Source organism: Lonchura striata, chromosome 6 (assembly GCF_046129695.1).
Source record: "Lonchura striata isolate bLonStr1 chromosome 6, bLonStr1.mat, whole genome shotgun sequence".
NCBI classification, from domain to species: Eukaryota; Metazoa; Chordata; class Aves; order Passeriformes; family Estrildidae; genus Lonchura; species Lonchura striata.
The window spans coordinates 38,654,363-38,668,021 of NC_134608.1; the positions used below are offsets into that span (position 1 = coordinate 38,654,363).

Genomic DNA, 13,659 nt, shown 5'->3' on the forward strand with positions numbered 1-13,659 from the left:
ACTCCAGGTTCCTAAACGAGACCAGTTCAACATTAGAAATTGGCAAGAAACTGAAATTATAAGCAGTGAGTAGCATGAGAGGACTAGACTAAAATATATAAACAAGAGAGAAAGCCTTCAAATATTTTATTATGAAAAGCCTATATTCTACACTGTTTTCAATACTTAGTTGCAGGAATTTTAAGGATATGCAACCCTCACTAGAAAATATTAAAGAAATACAGAAATAGCAGTGTCTCTGCTGTCAAATAAATTCTCCGCCCCAATGCTGACATGACTGACAATTTCAATATAAGACCGGGTCATGTTTATTTCAGAGCTATTAAAAGCAAAACTGGTAAAAGGAGAAAAGAAATCCAAAGCTATCTTTTTCCATTTTGCAATTAACAGAGAAAGACAGGGCTGAGACTAAAATTCTACAAGTCCCTGCACAGCCATTTTCCCAGGACCACCAGGACCCGCTTTTGTGTGCTCTTGCTGGACTGAGCCTCAGGGAGCTTGCTGCTGCAGAGCCACATCCTGAGCCCAAGGCTTCCAAGGGTGCTGGGGCCCAGACACTGAGATCACAGGACTGCACTAATCACGCTGCTGTCACTTACTCAGATACATCCGCTTCAGTGGAAAACATCCTACTTCCAAGCTCTCTTTTCTTTGTTTAATTGTTACAGGAAGAAGAGCTGCTCAGAGATGGAGGCTGGCTACAGAGTCATTGCTTTGATGGAGAGAGGAGCTGGCAGGCAGTCCCAAACTTCAGCTGCATAATTTCATCTGCCTGAGCTCCAAACCCGTTGTGGTTTAAGCCAGTCCCAGGAGGTACAATAAGACCCCTCTGTATAAGCAGATTATCTCACAGGACCACCTCTGATTTACAGGAAACAATGGGAGGAAAAAGAGGTACTGAGGTCACATACCTTACTGGGAAAATAGTTTATTTCCAATATGATGAAGAATCACAAAAACCTCATCCAATCCACTGCTCCACTGTAACTCATTTGAGAACTGAGAATCATGAACGTTCTGAGTTGGAAGGGACCCACCAGGTTCATCAAGCCCAACTCTGAAGTGAATGGCCCATATGGGGATTGAACCCACAACACTGACGTTCTTAACACCATGCTCTCCTATCTCTAAGTTGTGCACCTTGGCAAACTTGCAGCTTGCCGTTGTTCTGTGCCTAGGCAAGCTTGGCAAATACCTGGTTTAGTATAAACACAGCTGCTACATCTTCATACATCCCTACTACACCCTGGCAGAAGGAGATAGGGTTAAAAGACTAGAAATGCCAGGATTGTGCTCGGCATATAAAAGAAGAGCAAAAATGAACATTTCCAAATGGCCATAAGACAAAATATACAAGCCAAAACAATGAAGCACAGCATGGGGAGTCAGAAGGGCTGGGGATGGACTTGTAGCTGGAATGGGGCCCACGAGAAGGACACAATGACAACAGAAACCATACCCAGTTTCCAGATAACTGGAAGCATTTTCAGAATAAAAGCATCCTTGTAGGTGAAAGGGAGATTTGAAACGCTGATGTATTAAGCAGCAGATGGTTCCTAATTTCTATGGAATTTTAGAAATTATAAACAAACATCTTATGCTGTTTTGGTTTTTTTATTTTTGTTTGTTTCTTTTTAATTAACAGCCTTCTCCTCAGCAGCCAGATGAGGCAAAAAAATAAGCTAGGAGCAGCTGAAGCACTCTTCAACCACTCTACACCTCACAGAGAAGTCCCAAAGAATTTAAGTTGCTTCCTCCTCTGACTTCATCTTTATTCTCTTCCAGAGTCTGGCAGGACCTCCAAAGATATTGCCACCATGTGGCAAAACTTAGCCTTGAGCACCAACCCTTACAAGAAACTGGGAGGCAATATGGTCCAGATGGGTGATCCAAACTGTTTAAAGGGATCTTCCACGCCACAGAACATCACACCCAGTGTATGAATTGGGGGAGTCTGCCAGAAGGGGCCAATCGCTGTTTGGGAATGGGGTGGGCACTGGTCAGTGGGTAGTGAGTTGTGCATCACTTGTGTTTCTTGGGTTTTATTTCCCTCCCCAATTCTCCTCTCTCTCCTCTCACCCCTCTTCACTCCCTCTTTTCATTACTACTATTGCTATTGTTATTATTAACTTTATTTCAATTAAACTGTTTTCATTTCAACCCTCCAGTTCTACCTTTTTCTGCTTGTCCTCCCTACCCTTAGAGGGCAGGAAGGAAGTGAGGAAGTGGCTGCAAGGAGCTAAACCATGGCAGCCAGACTGGATGAAGCTTTGAACAACCTGATCTATTGAAAGATATTTCTGTTCACAGAAGGGGAGGTGAATGAGATAATGTTTAAAACTCCATTCCAGACAAAACTATTCTTTGAGTCTGTGATTTTGATTCTCTGCATCTCTCCTACTGCAGTCTCTGGTCTCTCCTACATTCTCCTTTTGTGGGTTCTTGAAGCAGCAGGACAGTGCCCCACAGAGACATCTATTGTCAGATATGCAATTTCTGGAAACGCAGAACACACAGATCTGGGACTGTGAGAGCTCCTCTCAATTCATTTTAGTGACTACCTGTGAAAGCAGAAGTCTTTTTGAAAACAGAATCCCTGTTCTCCCTAGAAAAGTCAATCCCCTAAAGTAGAACCCAATCTGCTTTTGCTGCGAAATCAAGCAGTGAGTTGTGCATATGCACAGAGATGGCCTAACCTAAAAATCACTTGCACAAAGAAACATTCATTAATATCTACCTCCTATCTTCATCCCAGGCTGCCACAAACATTTCAGCAGCTGTGTAACAAGCAATATCAGGATCACATTTTGGGTTAAAAATAGCCTTTCTAGTCAAGTTAGTTTTAGCCCTGAAAATGCCATTCTTTGATCAGCTGACCAGAAGTATCAAACATGCTTGTGCCTGCATAAGGAAACCTTTTCCAATGTGAGAGCTAGCTTATGACATGGAACACATATGAAACTGTGGTCTCATTTTTACAAAATGAATGAGAAAATAAATTAAATCAGCAATATTGCTCAGATTCCCAATTCAAAAATAGCTTTTGCCTGAGAAGCAGGACTAATCACTGCTTTTGCAAATGACTGGAAGGTACATCTACTTCCCTGGGTTTGTAACACTATAGTAAGCAACAAACTAGGGTCCAGATTCCCAAAATGTATCGCAGCACTTTAACAGACACTAATGTCAGTAACTTAGAGAAATGACATACAGTGCATTAGCAGGTTCTAATTTAAAGGTGTAAAGACAATATTTCTCTAGAAACTTCCTAGTAAGAGAATGAAGACACTGAATATGGAATTCTAAGAGAATGGTACGTGCCCATGAAAAAGCACACAAAAAACAAGCCCTATTTACATATGGATTTGCTGATTGCAAGAATACACAAGGTAGGTAGAGTGGAAAGCTACAAGCTTTTAGTCAACTTCCTCAAAAGACTAAACATTTTACAGTCCCCAATGCAACATGACAAACAAGACCTGCAACATACAGCTGTCTTTGAAAGATCCTAAAGCTTATCCTAGCTCTGGTTAGCATACACTTAAAATAAGGCACTAGTGTCTTTTCCAACTTACCATTGCTGATTTCAGGCAGATCAAACTTAGTGAAGTCCCACCACTGGAGCCGGTAGGTGGTGTTGGCAATGTTGCTGGCCACAGCTGACTGTCCATCCCCAATCACAGCACCTAAAGAAAAGGAGGAAATAATTAGCAATTTAACCTCTACAAGCAAATGTAACTTCTACAGAAAAAAAGCTGTGAAGGCAAAACCATAGAAAACCTTTCAAAAACCAATACTCAAAACTCCATATTCTTAAAGAAATCTTATTTACAGCAATGGCAGCATGTCCTCAATAAGCCACAGAGTACAGGAAATTAACAGGAAAGCATCTCCCTGCAACACATTTATGAAAGAAAATAAAGTTGATAAGAGATAAGACTTACCCAGGAACACAAGGCAGAAGTCCTAATCAATTCATTTGGTGCAAATGCATTCTAGTTATCAACAGTGGTGAAGCTGTATTTTCACAGACCCAAAATTGTCTAGTACAGCTATGAAGACATATCAGACTACAAACTGAGGAAAAGCATTGCACTGGGAAATTACACACATTTGTGGACATAATCACTGCTCCTACTGTAAACTTCACTCAGAAGATACCGATTGCTTATAGTATTTGTCACATATTAAGGGTTGTAACAAAATACTGGCCTGGAAAACCTAGGAGCTGGCCATTGCTGCTTTGTGTGGCCCAGCCTACAGCAGGCAAGGGCTGTTCTGACTCCAGGCAAATACCATGACCCTTGCTAACTGCCCAAGGGTTTGGGCAACAGCCTAAAAACAGAGGGGTAAGCATAATTATTAAAAAACTATCATAAAGAACCTATATTTCCTGGCGCAAAGGAACAACCACTGGTTACTCAAGTCAGCACATATTTGAGAAAGCTGGGATGCATTAAATGGGATTCCCAGGGAGACAAACAAAGACAAGAGACAGTTCATCCATAGTAGTACTACAGTCAAAAATGTCATGCTATTTGCAGTCTCTAAGGCCTTCATGGACAGGAAGCCCATGTACTACACACACATCCTAGCAACCAGAGAAATTCAGTGTAATAGAATTTGGTAAAGGAGAGCAAAGCAAGATCACTTCCAAGCACAAATGACTAAAAGTAAAGCCTCCAGTGTCTAAGCAGTCTGGATTTCAGCATCTCTGCACTGTCTCCATGGGAAGTACACAGCAAAGTCAGTGCCTTCACTCTCCTGGAAGGGTTGGCTCAGGACTTTGCTGCCACAGCAACAGTAATAGAAGAGACTTTGACAACTCTGTCAGACACCTGTGCAGAGTTAAGAGCTTGCCAACTGCTAGTAAATTAAACTGGTGTGTAGGAAGATGGAGAGAGTAGGGTGGCTGGATAGTTACTTTTCTTATCAAATCCCAAATGACCACTCAGGCGAGGGAGGGAGGAAGAAAGGAAGAAACCCAAAATGCCTGAACACACAAACACACCAACAGCTTTTTGCTTTCTCAGCAAAGCAAAGAACAACATAAGCAGGACAAAGTAAATAAGCAAATTCCAAACTGGTGCTGATAAATAAATACACCAAGAAAGCTGCTTGATACTGATTTTTGCTTCTAGGGAAAGCTCAGAAATCTATCAAGGAAAAAGACTTCTGACCAGATAGATTTACACTGTGCACTCAACTCTATCAGGCCTCCAGCAATCAGCCAAACTCCATTGTACATCTGCTCCATCTCTGTACCTGCCTCTGTCAGATGCACATGGATCACTTGGAGAGCAGAATTAAAAACACTTCCATTGCTGTAACATATGCCCACGGCCTTGTTCTCTATAGCCCTCAAAACAAAGGGCTCCTCTAAAGAGAAGATATGCACTGGAGAATACAGATTCAATGAATTAATGAAATTACACTTGGCAAACAGAAGTAGGACAATTAAATTTTACGTTGCTTCATCTTTAAAAGTCTTCTCACTGCAAGCCTGGGTTTGGTACACAAAGGCAGCTCTTCTGCTGTCTTGCCTTCAGCCCTCAGGAAGGGAAGAGAAAAACACGTGCTCTACAAAAGCAGAGGGACTTCCTGCAGGGAACCAGTAGCTCACATCACATCAGCAACGTAGCAGCTGCCTTACAGGACTGAGTCAGGCAAGGAAAACACTGTGAAGACAGGCAACAGAAGTTCTACTGAGGGTAAATAATTCCAGAATACTGATCTTATCACAGATGATAGTTACAAAGTTACATCAACTGTTTTGCAATAAGAACAACCTTCATAGGTGTAACAAGTAATACAAAAAATGGAGAAAAATATCCTTAGGAGAACAATCATGCTCTCCTTCTAAGTAAAAGAAGCTTAGCAAAATCACTAACTGCTTCACAAACAGTAAGTTCATCTGGCTCATACAACTGCTGCATCTACTGCTAGAAGTACCATAAAAACAGCTGGCAAGCAGATTTGGTTTTTTTTTCTGCAAAATTTCTCATCTTTGCATCTCTTTCCCTTAAGGTGAAGAGGATGCAAGGTTTAAATGAACACAATAACTAGCCTTCAAGTTATGGTGTTCATTTGAACCTTGCATCCTCTTCACCTCCATATGCAGAGAAATTAACAACAGAAAAAAGCAGTACTGCCCCATCCACAGGACAGCCCCACACAAATTTCAGAGCCAGCACAAGCTATCGAGTAATGCTAATGCTTCAGGCAACAGACACCTTTATCAAAAAGAATAGGAGACAGGCAACACAGTTCTTAGTGTGAAAGGTACGTTCAGAAAAATTTGGTCCATTTCTCGAAGGTTTCAAACCAGTGTAACTAACACTAATCAGAAATCCATGATCTACATATTTTATTAAGTAATTATCTCTACTTACACTAATTATGTAATTGAGGAGTGCAATTATTAAATCTTAACTATATACATAAAACAAAGTGGAATAACATTTGTATCACAAGTCCTGCCAGATGCCTCCCACATGCACGCATGCACAGTCCTACAGTAAAGATGATTAAAAGCATGTAGACATTTCAGACAATGAATTAAGGAAGGAAAATACCCCCAGCACAGAAATATGGTATCCTAACCTGTGTTGTCCTCTTTGGCTTATGGGAAACATTTCAGACCTCAGCTGAAGACTCAGGAAAGTTAAAATCCTCACTACAGAGCTTTTTTTTTTCCACCATGCAGCATGAGAACTCATTCTCAGCTGGCTTTGCCCAGTCAGGATTTCAGTCTGGATGAGAGAAGAAGGTACTGTGGATTGTCAAATTGTACTATATGTAACTGAGAGGCAAACAACACACTTTAGCTTCCTAAATTTGGGCAGCAACAGATAAGCTCTTACAAGCAGCTGTTCTCACCAAGCACCTGACAGTCCTGATTCCCGGGTCTTCCACTGTTTGATGGGATCACAAGTGACTGCAGTGGGTACCCAAGGGTCTCAGGATTGTCATCCTCACAAACAGAACGACCTTTTTCTGCAGAAATGATGTAGATTTCAAAATGCTGAAATCCAAAGCAAAGGCCAATTGAAATGCAGTGAATGTAGGTTTGATTGGCAGCTTTCCTGCGTCTGTCTATCACTGCGTAATAAACACTGGATGATGGCAGAAATGGAGATAAATGCTTTCAGCAGCCCCCCTTTTTCCCTCCACCACCCTGAACTCCATCCACCCCCACTCAGCACATGACAAAAGAGTTTAAAGAGTAGGGAGGGGGGAAGAAAGTCTTAACAAAGACTTAAATTTAAAAATCCTCAAATCTTTTCTTATAGGCCACCTACATGTGACAGATATTTATCCATCAGTCTCAACCTTCTCAGAGGATCCAACGTATCTTGGCATATGGAGAAATGAACCTTTGCCAGTCAAATATTGCTCATTTATGAATCAAGCCATGCAAGCCAATGTCTGAGTTCAGACTGAAAGGGAAAAAAGGGGTGCAAAACCAGTTCCCTTGGCATTCCAGCACTGCCTCAGTGAAAAGCAGGCTAACTTCAGATTACTACTATCAATCTTTCAGAAGAAAAACTAATACTCTAGAGCTACATGGGGTACATATTTTGGGAACATGAAACATCTACATAGTTTTGGAATTTCTTTTCCACGTATTTAACAGAAACCAGAGTTCAAATTCTTTTCTAGGCTAGATTCTTTACCCTTAGTTTGTTAGTGTCTGGCAGGTCCCCTCGTAATAAGAGAAAATTTTATTATGATGCTTACAGATAAGCTTGAGGAAGCTGGAGAAACCCCTTAGCTAATTTGTGACTCAGTTTGAGGAAGTGATTAGTCCCTGGTATAAAATTCCCCCTAGATTAGTACTTGCATCTCAAAGCATGAGTGCCTTTGAAAAGTAGTTACCTCTTTATGAGACCATTTGGAACTGTAGCTGATACTGGATGAATCTATACTTGTAGAAAGGATCTGTCAGAATCTATGGGTTTTACATTTACTTATTCTAGATTTACTACAATCCAGGCTCCAGGAAGTCCAAAACAGAACAAATCTATTTGACAAACCAAAGATAGGACTCTCTGCTGCAAGAATACACCAGATTTTCTCAACCAGTTCTGAAACAATTTGAATTCAGGCAAAATGGTTACTAAAGACTAGTGGAGATGCAACAGGTTTTTATACATTTCCAACCCTCAAGTACTTTATGGGACAGCCTAGTTTGGAGAATGACCTTTGAAGACAGTAAATATATTAAATTCTGAATGTGAATTTGACAAGTCTCAGCAAATCTCTGTTCTGGGCTACCTCGAAGGCACAGCCTTTGAAGTGGATGAGCTAACTATCTCAAACTGGGTTAATGCTGTAGAAACAGTATGCAGAGCAACCTGGTATTTTCAACCATTTCTTTTGCTTGTTCTTCAATGTACAAGCAAGCTGTAAATAGGAAATGGGCAAAATGATTTTCATGAATGGATGCACAATATGCTACTAAGAGTAGTTCAGCATACACTGAGCATTGAAAGAATCTTAGATTCAACATTAATTGAGAAAGCCTCTAAGAGGTCTGTGCTCTCTGAAGGCTGAACCTTCAAAAGGCTATTAATTTGTCTTTATTCCAGATGTATAAAGTAAGAAGAAACGTCATTTCCCATTCATGTTCATTCCTACTGCAAAAATTCCTTTTAAAAGGGGCAATGCTTAGCATGCTGAGTTCTACACACCTATCAGCTACGGGAATTGGAGCAGGGCTCAGCTGTAGTTTAGTGAAGATGACCATCCTAATAGGAGCCAGTCAAGTGCCCAAGGGGTCCACTTACATCGAGAACAATGCAAATATCATATAGGAAAGGGAATTTTTGAGCCACAAGTTTTAGACTTCAAAAGGAAATAAGTAAATTTACAACAAGCACAAACAATAAAAAAACAGATGCCTGCCCAAAAGCCTCCACCTCCAAAAGAGTCATGATGGCTCCATGAAGTCTTACCTTCCTATATTTTATTTCTTTGTCTGATCATCTAACAATTAATAGAGAAATGTGACTAGTAAGCATTTGTCTTTGATGGTAGAGTCCAGTTTTCCCTCAGGGAAACAAGAAGACATTAAGATCCTTTTCAAATGCATCCCCTCTTATCTATATTGCTTGCATCTCATCAAACAAGCTGGCAATTCTCCTTGAGAGAATTCACACTATGTTGCTGTTCACTATAGAGATTCCCCTGCTCATGTCACCCTGCTACACGTGAAAGTTGGAAAATCTGATATACAACAGCATGGACAGTTTCCTGAAAGAGCGAAAGTCAAACCAATAATATTTGCACAGAATAGAGGATGAGGAAAATTCTGTACTCTATGAAAAATAAGTTATTACAGACTTTGCATATACATATTGGAACAAGCAAATGTCTCTGTTTAGGAAGGTCTCGTCCTACTCACGGTGACCTATAAAGAACAAGCAGTTTCATTTCCTTGCTGTAGCTACTTCAAACATCTCAGCTTCTGGTGGCAACAAATCATGGGCTTAAGTCTCCCAGCTGACAAGAACTTTCTCCAACCATTCACTATCAGGTATGCACTGCTGAACAGAAAAGAACCCCAAGCAAACTGTGAGGAATACACAGAATTCCTTCTTTCCACCTCCCACATCTCTACCAATCAGCACCTCAAGTACAGCACTGCCACAATAAAAGACTGACAGTATTTAAACAGTATATCAGCACACTATCTTTTATCTGCAAGATTCATAATCTCTTATGCCATAAGAGAAAAAAAAAAAAAAAGAAAAAAAAAAACCCAAACCATAACAAAACAGAGAGAAATACCATCTGAATCATGGGCAGGCCAGAGTATTACTTACACATCACCTTAGTGCTAGAAAGGAGAAGGGATGAATGAGACAACTGAGATCTTGATTTTGGCAAGAAACAAAGTAACTGAAAAGAAAGTAACAGTTGTGTGTTGTTAGTGATATCTAATTATTTAGCTTATGCACAGTTTGCAAGTTCATTCTTGCAGGGTAGTAAGTACAATTCATCAGAGAACCAAAAATCCTACTCGCAAAAGCAGCAGAGTTCCAAGACTTAGTGATGCTCTTACATCTGTACAACTCAAATGAAGCTGTTAAATGCTACTTTCTTCTTTGTAAGAAAATTCTTACGAACAAGGACTGTTTAGGTTCAGCTATTTGTGTTCTCATTAGTCATTTAAGATGCTTTTTACCTGCAGTGGATGGGAAGTTCCCTGAGAAGGCTCCACTACACTATGTAACAGTGGGCATGCGTACACATTTACTGGAACAAAACACCAGTTGTTTAGGGACCATCACTAAACTCCTGGAATTCTGATGCTGGATATAGTACTAGAATGGCATGTAAAGAGATGCAAGTGCTCCATGAAGCCCTCAAGTAAAAATAAATGTCATGGGTCTAGACAAGTCAAAAGAAATCTTTCTGCAAATTGAGATGCTGCAGCACTGAAAGAGTTTAGCAGGAAAAGGTTATGGATATAAAAGAAACACCTGTTACCCTTGGCTGAAACAATTTGCAAGCTGTTTGAGAAGTGGGTGGTCAAACAAACGCTCTTTTTTTTCGTTTAGGCCCCTTGCTGGGAAGGGTAGTCAGAGCCTAGTCTTCCTATCAGCAAACTGCTGGAGCTGCTAAACTTGTTTTGAGATCCCTTCTTTATTTCCATGCGATAGCGGCATGTGTTAAAAGCATGCCTCACGCTACCATATGATTCAGGCAGTAAAACATGTTTCCTTCAGTACAGCCTTTTAGGGAAAAGATTCAAGCACTAAAAATACATTCCAATCCGCATTTCATTTAACTAATGTTTTGGTTTGACCTTTTCTGCATACTTGCAGCCTTTTATACGATTTGTCTGTATGCATTTAAGAACCCATAAGATAAAACAATGAGTAAATGGTTGAAGAAAGAGATTTACACTTTTTTCATAATTTCTATTACAAAATTCTCTGACACTTAAGAAATAAGCTGTAGAACCATCAAACTGCTGCCCAGGAATGGGAGTCTGAATCTACTAACTGGAAAATACTGGGGAAATAAAGACAATCTTTATCTTGTCAGTGTGAGGAGAAACAATAATTTCAGTTACAGGCATTTCTGCATCTGGAGGTCCACATCAATCTACTAAAAAGCAGTAAGATAATACATTTGAAATCTGCTCCAAAGCAACTGATTCTGCAAAGGAAAAAGGGTTTTGCAAATTAATGGCGGGCAGGGTGGGGAGAGTAGTGAATGAGTCCATGATACGCTGGTAGATGAAAAGGCAGAAGAGAGCTGAACTCTGCAGTCTCTACAGGAATGTGTATTCACTTCCTTCACCTCTGAACCCACTCATGCAGGCATGTTCACACCCCTGCTTCCTTGCAAATTTCCAGAAATAGGTGACTGTCCAAATCAAAATGCTGTATCTCTCCCGCCAGAATTCAATGAAATCCCTGGTAATGTGAACTAGGAAGATCTCAATAGCTAATGTGTGGTCTGTGTTTGGGGTTCCTCCCTCTGCTTACTGTGCAACTCATGATGCCTCTGCTTGCTCCCATCACTAAGTCCCTTGCACCATTACCAAGCCTGTCATTAAATGCTTTTGGAAGTCTGCTTTTTAACCTTCACATCTGTGTTTATTCTCTGCACAAAACCAGAGTGGAATCTGTGCCTGGCAGGCATTTCCTTTTGTAAAACTCCTTCTTCTTTCCTTTTCTGACTTTTCAGAGCATGAAATGTGCCTGCTAATCCTAATTGCCGCAGATGGAGAGTCTCACAGAGACCAGACAAAGGGGGCATCCTTCCACCAAGCAGCTGTAAGCAGGCACCAGACTCTCAAGTTTCCAGAGCTCCCAATCTCAGTTTGTCACATTTCTGAAGAACACAAGGACAAACTTCCACAAGCAGCTGTACCAGGAATAGGGACTTGCCTTCCCAGACCTACCCTCCCCCTGCCAGGGTGGGCAATTCTCAAATACTGCTGCTGTATGACAAAGAAAAAAGCTAAATGTCTGGCTTTTAAGGGTTATCTGCCTGTCTATACATCAACATCAGCTCTCTTACCAAAGAAAAACTTTGTAAGGTCCCACTGGCACACCCACACAGTTGCCCTTTCCATTAGCTGTGTCTCAGCCACTAACAGAGGCACCTAGAAACTGAATCAGTATGGTATTAAGACATTTCTGCTGCTAACAGCCATTGAAGAAGTTACCTTTCTAGCTTAGCAGTGTCTGGATTCAGAGAATATTTCCAGTGTAGCAACAAAAAAAAAATGCTTCAGAGCATTGCTCCCACCTAACCAGAATATCCTTACCACCCCAGGCTAATGCTTGGGGTCCTCCACAATTGCCACATCACACTGTCTATGAGGTCTACTGCAGTTCACTCATCTAACATAGATGTTAACATGTATCAGACTAATCCAGTGTTGCCAAAACTCCTGTAAGTAGTTTCAGATAATTCAAAGGTCTTGCAATTTCTTGTTATTGAGACTGTAAGCCAAGAGTGTTGCTACCTCTAGCCCATATTTCACTTAGGTTATACTTTTATCATCAATTCCAGAGTTCGTTAGTGTGGCCACATTTTTAGTTCACACTAAGAAATTCCCCTTCCTAAGAGGCTCAAATTATGTTGTAAAAGCATTCCCATCTAACCAATATAGTTACACCAACAGACAGATGTAGAATAGACACAAAAATAACAAGTCAAACTGCTTTCCACAGAAAAGCCTTTTCCATTGTGAGTGTGCACATTTTAACTACATGAAATCCTATTAATCCAAACAAATCAGCAAGCCAAATTCCTGCTACCGCCTCTGCAGTTCTTACTGCACGAATGTGTGCTTAGTACAACTTGAAATGTGCATGTCTTATACCAAAACAGCCATCTGCAGTGGAGAGAAAACCTCAGCAGTATCTTTGTAGAGCACCTGCATGCCTTATCAACCACCACACTGAAAAAATAAAAACTTTCACTAATCCGAGAAGAAGTATGTTCCCTGGAAGGGTTTAATTCTGCAGGTTTAACTGTGTATCAGTACAACAAGAAGCTTCAACACCGGAGCCACTTTTCATTGTGGCAATAGCAGTACATAGTATTAATAAAAGTGCCAAGCACAAAAATGTATTCAAAGGCTTGTACTTGCTAGTGAATGGAGGACTTGCAGAAGTTATTACTATCCTTAAACATATTTCAGGACTACTGTATTACAGAACTCATAATGAGAATGTGTCAGTTTAGTGACACAGACTGAGTCTGCACAATACAGAGCACTAGCTAAACATGCTCAGTGGTGGATTTTCACAGGAATAATATCCTGTGAGCAGGACAAGTCACAAGGTATCAGCAATCTAAAGAGCAAATAGAAGAGATGGCAGGACAGGAACTGGAAAGTAAGCAGACAGGCTTGCTGTCAGCTGGGTAAAGCAGTGAACAGACACACAGCCAGAAGAAAGCAGAAAACGAGCAAGCTGAGAAAACAAATCTTAACAGTATGAAGGCAGTTTGAATTTAAAGCTTGGTGAGATGGAAAGGAGGAAGCCCAGGCTGGAAGAATGTCATGGAGAGACCACATTACTCCAACTGAAACAAAACAAAGTAAAAGAAACCTACAGCAAATAAAAGTACTTCACTATCACAATGTCCTGAACACTTTCTCATGGAAGAAGTTTTGAGGGTGGCTTG

General features: G+C 40.6%; 1 protein-coding gene across 6 annotated transcripts in view; it reads right to left on the bottom strand.

Annotated features, from left to right (window-relative positions):
* AMBRA1 (autophagy and beclin 1 regulator 1) overlaps positions 1-13,659 on the bottom strand; it is a 123,825-nt gene that overhangs the window by 44,608 nt on the left and 65,558 nt on the right. For all 6 annotated transcript variants that reach the window (XM_021533389.3, XM_021533387.3, XM_021533386.3 and 3 more), the window contains one exon: positions 3,576-3,686. In XM_021533389.3, coding sequence (XP_021389064.1) covers positions 3,576-3,686 — 111 coding nt within the window. The remainder of the gene's footprint in view (positions 1-3,575; positions 3,687-13,659) is intronic.